Source organism: Seriola lalandi, unplaced genomic scaffold (assembly GCF_002814215.2).
Source record: "Seriola lalandi dorsalis isolate HSWRI2012SDOR001 ecotype SW California unplaced genomic scaffold, Sedor1 jcf7180002054073, whole genome shotgun sequence".
Lineage (NCBI taxonomy): Eukaryota > Metazoa > Chordata > Actinopteri > Carangiformes > Carangidae > Seriola > Seriola lalandi.
This window is the reverse complement of record NW_019524626.1, coordinates 1-10,725: the sequence shown is the minus strand read 5'-3', so window position 1 is coordinate 10,725 and position 10,725 is coordinate 1. Positions and strand designations below refer to the sequence as shown.

Sequence of the window (10,725 nt, the reverse complement as noted above, 5' to 3'; positions counted from 1 at the left end):
TTCTGTGTTCTCTGTGTTCTGTGTTCTCTGTGTTCTGTTTTCTGTGTGTTCTGTGTTCTCTGTGTTCTGTTTTCTGTGTGTTCTGTGTTCTCTGTGTTCTGTTTTCTGTGTGTTCTGTGTTCTCTGTGTTCTGTGTTCTCTGTGTTCTGTTTTCTGTGTGTTCTGTGTTCTCTGTGTTCTGTTTTCTCTGTGTTCTGTTTTCTCTGTGTTCTGTTTTCTCTGTGTTCTGTTTTCTGTGTTCTCTGTGTTCTGTGTTCTGTTTTCTGTGTTCTCTGTGTTCTGTTTTCTGTTTTCTCTGTGTTCTGTTTTCTGTGTTCTCTGTGTTCTGTTTTCTGTTTTCTCTGTGTTCTGTTTTCTGTGTTCTCTGTGTTCTGTTTTCTGTTTTCTCTGTGTTCTGTTTTCTGTGTTCTCTGTGTTCTGTTTTCTCTGTGTTCTGTTTTCTGTGTGTTCTGTTTTCTCTGTGTTCTCTGTTTTCTCTGTGTTCTCTGTTTTCTCTGTGTTCTGTTTTCTGTGTGTTCTGTTTTCTCTGTTTTCTGTGTTCTGTTTTCTGTGTGTTCTGTTTTCTGTGTTCTCTGTGTTCTGTTTTCTCTGTGTTCTGTTTTCTGTGTGTTCTGTTTTCTCTGTTTTCTGTGTTCTCTGTGTTCTGTTTTCTGTGTGTTCTGTTTTCTGTGTGTTCTGTGTTCTCTGTGTTCTGTGTTAGTTTAGTTTACTTTCTGTTTGTTCCAGTTTAGTTTAGTTTAATTCAGTTTAATTCAGTTTAGTTTAGTTTAGTTTCAGTTTAGTTTAGTTCAGTTCAGTTTAATTCAGTTTAATTCAGTTTAATTTAGTTTAGTTTCAGTTTAGTTTAGTTCAGTTCAGTTCAGTTCAGTTTAGTTTAGTTTAATTTAGTTTCAGTTTCAGTTTAGTTTAGTTTAGTTTAGTTTAGTTTAGTTTAGTTTAGGTTAGGTTGGTTTAATTTAGTTTAGTTTAATTTAGTTTAGTTTAATTTAGTTTAGTTTAGTTTAGTTTAGTTTAATTTAGTTTCAGTTTAGTTTAGTTTAGTTTAGTTTAGTTTAATTTAGTTTAGTTTAGGTTAGGTTAGTTTAGTTTAGTTTAGTCTAGTTTCAGTTTAGTTTAGTTTAGTCTAGTTTCAGTTTAGTTTAGTTTAGTTTAGTTTAGTTTAGTTTAGTTTAGGTTAGGTTAGGTTAGTTTAATTCAGTTTAGTTTAGTTTAATTCAGTTTAGTTTAGTATAGTCTAGTTTAGTTTAGTTTAGTTTAGTTTAGTTTAGTCTAATTTCAGTTTAGTTTATTTTCAGTTTAGGTGAGTTTAATTCAGTTTAGTTTAGTTTAGTTTAGTTTAGTTTCAACAGTGAACTGAATGTCTGTTGGTTGGAGACGTGACCTCAGGTGTGACCTCAAATGTAAGATGTTATAACAGACATTTCCACACTTTATAGCTTAACAGAGAAAATAATCATATCAATATTCAATAATGAAAACACTGATTGATTTCATCCTGTTACCTGCCCGTTTAACCACTTGTCATCTCATGTTCTACCTTTACAGAAAAACATCAGCAGGTGAGTGAGAAAACTGTCCGTCCATTTTCAGCCTCACCTGAGCAGCAGTTTGTGACAGTGTGTATTCAAGTGACATGAGAGAAGACAGGGAATTATTAATTGGCAGATCTGATTATCTCATTAACCACGGCAAAGAGTCAGAGCTGCTGTCAGGCAACAAAGATGTGATTAAGTCTGCCGGTCCACACACACACACACACACACACACACACACACACACACACACACACACACACACACACACACAGGTCCATAAACTCATCAGTCCTCTTATCAGGCTCAGATAACAGAGACGAGGAACCTGAACACAGCAAACACTCTGCTGCTGTATCCCACCACGCTATGACTTTTATTCTAAAGGAGAACCCCTCCCCCACCCTCCACCCCCCTAGGAGTCTATTGTTCACTAAGTTTATTCCTCATGACACAAACACACAGAGTGGTCCCTGTGGGATCAGATCTGATCCCTGATCTGGTTTTAAAACGGATCCAGTTCAGTGTGACCTCCACTGATCATTGACATTCACAAAGATGATTATCAAACTTCTGCTTTAACCTCTTCAAGCCCAGAGTCTCTGAGTCTCCACTTAGATCATAGATCTGGATCACAGATCCTCCGGACCAGAGTCTCCACTCACTGTTAAAGGTCTCTGTCTGAGAACTCACTCAACTGTCAGCTGCAACTCTGCTGCCTAAACGTTTCCAGAGTCCCTGAACTGGTCCTGATCACAGATCACAGATCCTCCAGAGGCTTCAGTCACTTTTGTAAAATAAACAGACTGATTCTTTTCTGACAGAGAGCTGATGATGAAGACAGTGGGATATGGTTGAAAGCTTTTACATTCAGTCATTCACTCATCTGTCACTTTTACCCAGAGAGAATCACAGTGAGGGACTGAAGCTTCAGGAGAGTCCTGGTGTCAGGACTAAGACTACATCTGTTTAATAAGCGAAGGAGTGAACAGTCAGTTCAATGATCAGGTTTGATTCTTTTCTAACAACAGACAGACACTGTGTGTAAACCTTGTATCTCCATTTTGGTGATATTCATACTCTTACATCAGCTGAAGGATTTCATGATCCTGCACAAGTTCAAACCATTTCCAGACCCCCTACACTGGACCTCCTAGACCGGACCTCCTAGACTGGACTTCCTAGACCAGACCTCCTAAACCAGACCCCCTACACCAGACCCCCTACACCAGACCTCCTATATCAGACCTCCTATATCAGACCTCCTAAACCAGACCTCCTAAACCAGAACCCCTGCGTTCCTGAATCCAGATCCAACACATTAAACTTGAAGCTATTTTTCTCAAACAACTGAAGGTTTGAAGAAACAACTCCACATTTAAGAATAAAGAATAAAGGTGCAAACAGCTGATTTCTGCAGTACTCCAGTCACACTCTCACATCTGAGTGAGTGGGAGGAGCCTCCTCTTACCTGTGATGAAGACTGCCTTGCCGTGGACGGGCAGGGTGGTGGGTGGCGGGACAGTCCTGGCTGTAGAGTAGAGGCAGCAGGCGAGGCAGAGCAGGGCCAGGAGCAGTACGGCCGGCAGGCAGAACGCCCACAGCCGCTCCACCAGCACTGTGGCCCCCAGCCAGGCCACCACAGTGGGGGCGGTGCTCAGGTGGGACGCCAAAATCTTCTTCATGGCTCCACCGACAAACACCGTCAGAACGCCCAGGTATATCCAGAAGGGAAGAGTGTAGTCATCCATCATCAGAGAGGATTGTGCTGGACCTGAGTTACCTGTCAGTCTGATTTCTTTCTCTCTGTCTCTTTGATTCTTTGTCTCTTTGACTCTGTCTTCTGGTCTCTGTCTCTTCTTTACTCCAGCTTCAGTTAAACTCAGAGAAGAGCAATGAGTCTGTTCTTCAGTCACTCAGACTCTGTGTGTCTCTCGACCGCTCTCGCTCTCTGCTTTACACACACTCTGTCACACACTCCGTCCACTCAGAGTGTAGCAGCCGGTTCAGAGCTTGTCCCTCCTCTCCCTCCGTCTCTCAGTGTATATATAGAGGAGAGCTGCAGGGGGGGAGGGGCTAAGGCTGCAGCCCTGCATCTAATCTGCAGCCCACACACACACACACACACACACACACACACACACACACACACACACACACACACACACACACAGAGAGTTTCCTCATGAATACTGAGTATAAATTATTGAATGTTGAGTATTTTTAAGTTTTCTGAGACATAGAAAACTGGAGATATGAGATTCTGAGACAGAGACTGTGACAGTGAAGCCTAACTAAACCACCGATTTTCATGGTTCAGGATATAACTAGTAAGTGGACCTTGAGTTATGGTTGTTCTGTTTTTCATGTGGAGATACAAACTTTTTCACCTGGTGAGTTAAAGAGGCCACACCTCCTCCTGGTCATGAAAATGTGTTGATGTTTCTTCATCTCCAGTCTGTATGAAGGACTGTGATGTGATTGAGAGCTCCAGAAAAAGTAAGTCGACCTTGATTCGTTGTTCTGTCAATACTGTTTCTGTCATGAATAAACCTTGTATGTAAACCTTGGAAAATGGCTTATTAGAGCCTTGAAAATTTCAAAGAGGCCATTCCTGTCCCTGCAGTTTCACGTACATGCATGAAACTTGGTAGAAAACATGAAACATGCCAAGACGTACAAAAAAACCTCTTGCACCCATAGTCAAAACCCAACAGGAAGTTAGTCATTTTGAGTTTTGTTGTTGTCATTGTATTAGAATTGAACAAACTCCTGGAGAATTGATCATATCTCCAAAACATGAACATTTCTAGGACAAGCAGCTTTATCATTCTATCATGTTTTCTGTACAGTTCCAGAAAACTGCTTTTTGTGGGGGTGGGGGGCGCTGTTCACCCTGACCCTCCCCCAAACCAAGTGTTCACCACCAAAAACCAAGGTTTATTGTTTACACCACAGCTGCTGCTGATTGATGTTTGATTGTCTCCAAAACTGAACAAAGTCCTCACAATGTGACATAATAATGTCTTCATAACACCAGTAACACACACACACACACACACACACACACACATACATGTTTTTGCTACACCGCGGGGACTCAAAAATAGGCCTGACTAGGATGTGAAAGGTGGGGACCCGACTTTAAAAGTGATATAATGGCATAATTATTAGTCACAAGCAATCTTTCAATTTTTTGGAGGGTTTATGGATCCTAAAAATCAAGTAAAGTTAAAATATTTGTCAACAATTTTTGTCCGGTTTTTCTATACTGGTGGGGACGCTTCTTTTGTGTCTCATCACAAACTACCACCAGGGGTCACTGTTAGAAATTTTCCTGAAGAAGATTTATTTACATACATTTAAAGCCTGTATAAGGTGATAAATGTAGGTTAATATTTTAGAATCAATAAAGACCTTTATTTGAAAGAGAAAATTGTGCCTGTATTATATTTTTACTTTTCTTAATTAATTTTATATTGCATTTTCAGGTGTATTGACCAATAACACTTGTACATTCATTAGTGATGTGGGCACATTGGACTCCACTCTCAATAAAAATGTTTAAACACAAAGGTTTATTTATAGGGCTGCCTTTCAAAACTTCTAATACAACCTCTCATACAACCTTTTCACATAAAACATTCTTGCAACAAATTCAGACATGCCAAACATAACCTACTTCCAAAAACATCTACAACTCTGGACCGTCTGCCCACTCTCCTCCTGCTACTCCCACAGTGAATACATCAGCAGAGAGTCTGCGCTGCTTTCCTTCACAATAAAAGCATTTCAAGCATTTCGTTTCCACGTTTACGGATGTTCATGAATCAAATATGAAAAAAAAAAAAAAACAGTGACTGAAACACTGTTTATACACACAGTTAAGAACTCACTAAATTTGGCTGAAGTGTCTGTCAAATGTTTTATGTTTAAAAAATAAAAAATAAAAAAGGGGGAAACATCTGCCCAAACAAAAATCTTCCTGTTAGTCCGCTTCCACCCAACAGCAAACAGTAAAGCTTACCTTTTCTTCTCTCTCTTTAAAGCATCTATTCGGTTTTTTACATAAAATTTAACTCCCTTCCACGTTCTCCCTTTAAGGGCTGTAGGGGAGTTTTGAATACACTTGAGACAGTCTGCTTTCCCTGGGACCATCATTGACCGGATGTATTCCATCAGTGTGCTCTCCACAGCCTTGATTTCTTCATCGGACCACTTTCTTCTTCTGGTTTGTGAAGACTCTGAATAAAATTAGACAATTAGTCAATGTTCTTCAAAAGTGGAACATCTTTTCAATTCACTTTTATTTGTGTAGTGCCACAACATAACAAACATTATCTTAAGACACTTCACAAGGTGGGACTGTGGTACTTTGAGGAAACAGTATCAGGGAAAGTAATTGGAAAAATAAATGTAACCAGAATAAAATAGCTTGCAAATAATAAAAGCTACCTTCCTGCTCAACATCTACATCATACTTGCTTAGTACAAGGACATCATCACAGATGTTACTTGGTAAAAGGTTATTAGGGTCAAATGCATATAAATGGACGCCTGGTTATATTTTAAAATGAGGAAGCAAACTTTGGAATAGTTGGTGAGGGGTCTGGGGGTCCTCCCCCAGTAAAAAATATTTCAATTAAAACAAATTTCCTGCATTTTAAACCACCTGACTTCTTGGATTAAGTCAAGAGACAGCCACCTGCACTAGTCTAGATTAGTTGGACTGAGGTGCTGTGAAAACCAAGAATTCATCTAGAACAGGTGATAACTGGATCAGGACAGGAGGTGATTATTAGTAACAAAGTACAAACTGGATGAATGAAATGACCTCCCAACTAATATCTAATAAACCTCTTTTATTTTCTATACTGGTTCTAGTGGCAGCTGCTCTCATAGCTTCAATAGCTAATGTAGTTGGAATGTTTATGAATAATCATAATTTCAACAACAAATCATTTAACCTACATTACCTCAGTTGAAGGACTATTGTAATGTACACAAACTGTGCTCTGATGTTCAGACTGTGTGCACAGAAAGTCTGTTCAGCAATATCATTTTATATATGTATTGAGGTGCAATTGCATTCATGATTTTCTTTAGAGACAAACTAACCTAAAAAACTGTTAACGAAGCATGAAAATTTTCAGAGCAACAGAGACACAGAGCACCTGATGACATGTGATGATAATTGATAGCAGTAACCTATTGTAACGGGGTGTGGTAGGACCCAATTGCAGCACAACCAAACAAGTAAATAGTTCGTTATTGGCTCCGTTTTTTTCAACTAGTCTTAAACACACTATCTGCAAATTTAATACCTACAACAAATTTACGGTAAACATAAGACATTTCAAGACCTTATTAAATAGTAAATGTAAATAGTTCAGTGATTAGGCGCCCCCAAATTATTATCATTATTCATTCCCTACACTTGAGTTCACTTGGAAAAATGTTGTACATATAGATTTATATATAGCTTAATAATATTTTTGAGTAGTATCTTTTTCATTGTTTTATTTTTTTATATGTGTATCTGTTTATTTATCTTTTTGACTGTTGCAGTATTTTACCTTTTTATTGTTATTTCCTATTAACACATTTATTGCATACTGCACCAAACACCAAGCCAAATATCTTCTAAGTGAAAACCTACCTGGCAATAAACCTTATAGGTGTGCTCTCTTCATAAATTAAAATTTTATCAGAAATGTCCATAATCTCATAATTTCTTTCCACTAATTTACCTTTGACTGGATGAGGGTCACTGTCCTGTCCAACGCCTCTCAAGGATTTCTTTTTTACCCCGGATTTTTCTGTAAACATAATAGCACTCTCTTAGTAAATGAGTATCCAGCACAGTGAAAGCAGTCAGTGTGCTTGCTTCAGCAAAGCAACATGCAACTGTGCATGCTGAAGATAAAACACTACTATTGTCTTCCATATGGGTCATTCTGTGTCAAAGCAGACAGAATCCTTGAAAGTAGGTGCATCACATTTTGTTCAATGTGTAGGTCCCAAAATTATGACTTGAAAAATATTTCTATTTAATTCCAATGTTTTGATGTTTTTGGTCATAGATATTTTTCATTTTTACACTCTCAAAAACACCTTATCTGTGAAGCCATGCTTGGACATCAAACATATCTTGAAAAGTGTTAATTTCTAGCCTCACAGAATTGTTCAAATATTTAACTTTTTAACACAAATGTGACAGATTAGCTAGGTCAAAAACTGACTTCAGAGAAAATCGTTGGTGCCCTCCATTTATTATTTCCTCTCCATACCTGATGAAGGTGAAGGTGAAGGTGAAGATAAAGGTGAAGATAAAGGTGACGACAATGGTGAAGGCAAAGGTGAAGACGAAGATGAAGACAACGGCGCAGCATCCTTCACAGTCTGGTCATCCTCATCTTCAGTGCCTGATGCATCACTGTCCACAGCCATTTTCTCTGAGGAACATAGCAACCATATGGATAAAACTATTAGATACACATAAACCATTACATGAAAGTAACATTGCACAAAAGGACGGCGGGGAACAAGAAGGGTTGGAGTTGGTGCTGTGCGGCTAATATGAAAGTGAACATGGTAAAATTATCTAGGGGAGAAACAACTGTGTATAAATACATTTATTTAGTTATTTACACATGCCTGTCTTACCTTGTGGATCAATGGCAATCTCATCAAGATTCTTGCCCTTAAATTCAGAGAGCTTTCCTTGTTCCAGGGCCATCAGAACCTTACTTATCTTTGCCAGCTGTAATGTGCCTTCGGGCAGCCTATAATACTGGCGATGCACTCTGATGTCATGTCCAAGGAAGTCAGCGAGGTCATCCATTTCATTGTCCTTTAAGTTGAGGACCTTGGACATAGTGGCCATGTGCTTTCTCAATTTAGTGGAGGACAATGCTTCTGGGTTGTCTGCCCCACAGCTTCGAGCAATCTGCCGTATAACATCTGAGCCTCTGAAGTGACTGAGTGCTTGAGGTCTGGCAAACATGAATGGATTCTCATCAAGCACATCGCAGTCACAGCGAGTCTTGACAAGTAACTCCATCGATGCCTGCATTTCAGGTGTGAGGAGAATGGGAACCTTTCGTCCACGTTTGCCTTTTATCTCGATTCGCTGGAAGTGCTTACAAAGCTTCTTCTCAAGGTCAGTCAAAGCAAGTTCTATATCGGGATGAGTCGATGAAGTATCTCTCAACGTAAAAGCATTAAGGGACATCTTGGATACTTCTCCCTCTCTTCTACGGTTAAAAAGGATAACCTCACAAAGTGTAACTTTTGCAAGTTCTGCCCAGTGCTTCTTACTTGGTTCTTCGTCAACTTTTGTTTGCCACTCCTTCCTTTGTGTATTGAGAAACTGGTGCATTTTTCTCACATCTTGAGTAAAGGGAAGAAGCTGTGGCATATTCCATTTTGCCTCACTCAAATTCCTGAGGGCCTGGGATGAAACACATTCATTCCATTTGGTGTCACAGATTTGTTTAAACAACTTCACATCGCGAATGACATTCTCATCACCTGAGATCATTGCTTCACATTCAATAATATTTGCCATTTTCTTGAGGTTATGGCCTAACTTCAGTGCCAAAGATGGTGTCTTGTATATGCTTGTTTCCTCATCCAAGCCAGCCACATTCTTAACTGCTTCAATGACATGAGGGAAATTAGCCGGTACAAAGAAATCTGACATTTCCTTCAACTTGCCATTTTTCTGTCCTTGGAGAACTAATCGCCCTGTCTCACGCATCTTTTGTCTGATGTATTCATGTTTTGTAACATCATGACCATGCTTATTGAAGAGGTGTTCCCCTAATTTCAGTATGGTTTTCTCTTTACGCACAACATTTGATATGTCATCTTCATTCATGCCAAGCACCATTTTCCAAAATTGTGCATTCACACTGTCTGGAACTGGCTGAGCATATGCACAAAGGGCCTGGACTCTCGTTTTTCCAGGCTTTAAACCTTCTACTTTCTTGCTTAGCTGACATCGCTGCATATGCCTCCATAGCGTCTTTCTCCTGAGGTAAGCAAAACAATTTACACAGTGCATGTAATCAGATGCTTTGACAGGTCTTTTCGGCTGCTGATGGGGTATCACTGTTCCTTTTCCTTCTGTAATCACCTCATTATTATGGGCACGATTCCCTCTATTCCTCAATAGATCTAATTGTATTCTTCACTCCTTTGAGCCCTTTGGAAATGAAAAGGCTTTGGCGACTTCTGCTTTATCCTTGTGTTGGGATTCCAGATGACGTGCCATTTTTCTCAAAGGCTTACAGCAAAACACACAGTAGAACGTTTTGCTGTAGAGTCTTCCACCAGCTTTTTTCTTATGTGACATGACAGTCACATCAGCCGACAAGGATTCTCCACTCTCACTTGCAGTCAAATTTGTCAAACACCTTCTCTTGCGTGGTCCGAAATCTACTTTCTCAGAGTTGGCTGAGGGTGTTTTCTGTAACCTCTTCTTCTTACCCTGGTCCGGTCTGACATCTTCTGAATCCTCTGTTTCCTCAGCAGACTGAGGAATGTATTCATCATCACTACAGTCAAAACTTGATAGAGAATCCTCTGCTGAGTATCCAAGCATTTGTCTGTTGAGCTAAAAAAAAAAAAAAAGAGGCTACGAATTAGTTGGTTAGTATTTCTGAAATCACAAGCAGTTAAACATCAGAAATGTTATGACAAAACAATAGATTTAATCTAGAAAAAGCTAAACTTTTGGAAGCTTGTGTTTGCCTAAAGTGAAACATTCAATATGTATACTTTGCAAATCATAATACTATGTTATGCACCCAACTATGCAGTAACATTATTAGTAGTGATATCAGTAATTGCAATATTATCAGTAGCAGTAGAAGCAGTAGTATAGGTTATAGCAGTAGCACATGGAATCTGGATTCAAAAACCCAGCTTTGTGGTCATCTGTGCTCCCATTCATTTCCTTTGTAACGCAATACTGTTAAAAGTATCAGGTAGGAAAAAGTTGCATAAAAGCACATATCCTTAGAGCACTGAGTATTTTAGCATTTTGTCAATAAACAAAGATGAAATAAGACATTACAATAATAAAGATTACAATATCTGTGAGTGTGAATACTCTTTTCCCCCTGTAGTATTAACTATAATACAATTAATGCCTGCCTTGCCTGCATCACCCAGTCCAATTTCAGGT

At 39.2% G+C, this 10,725-nt stretch overlaps 2 protein-coding genes across 2 annotated transcripts in view; both read right to left on the bottom strand.

Moving 5' to 3' along the window:
* Positions 1-3,551, bottom strand: part of hsd11b2 (hydroxysteroid (11-beta) dehydrogenase 2) — a 20,158-nt gene extending 16,607 nt beyond the window's left edge. Inside the window, exon 1 of the mRNA XM_023403239.2 lies at positions 3,004-3,551. Coding sequence (XP_023259007.1) covers positions 3,004-3,286 — 283 coding nt within the window. The 5' untranslated portion in view covers positions 3,287-3,551. The remainder of the gene's footprint in view (positions 1-3,003) is intronic.
* Positions 3,552-4,719: 1,168 nt separating this feature from the next.
* Positions 4,720-10,193, bottom strand: LOC111652850 (uncharacterized). The gene is made up of 4 exons (XM_087173189.1): positions 8,199-10,193; positions 7,823-7,987; positions 7,283-7,351; positions 4,720-5,776 (listed from the first exon to the last, which is right to left on the bottom strand). Exons 1-4 carry the CDS (start codon positions 9,598-9,600, stop codon positions 5,556-5,558), a joined length of 1,857 nt encoding a protein of 618 aa, XP_087029315.1. The 5' UTR covers positions 9,601-10,193; the 3' UTR covers positions 4,720-5,555.
* Positions 10,194-10,725: the final 532 nt, after the last annotated feature.

Bases quoted from the DNA above. Each gene is read 5' to 3' on its own strand.
- LOC111652850 (XM_087173189.1), bottom strand. From the start codon at position 9,600: ATGCACTGTGTAAATTGTTTTGCTTACCTCAGGAGAAAGACGCTATGG. The intron at 7,988-8,198 runs GTAAGACAGGCA...TATGTTCCTCAG, and splicing joins GATTGCCATTGATCCACAAG to AGAAAATGGCTGTGGACAGT. The intron at 5,777-7,282 runs GTAAATTAGTGG...AATTTTATTCAG, and splicing joins TGACCCTCATCCAGTCAAAG to AGTCTTCACAAACCAGAAGA.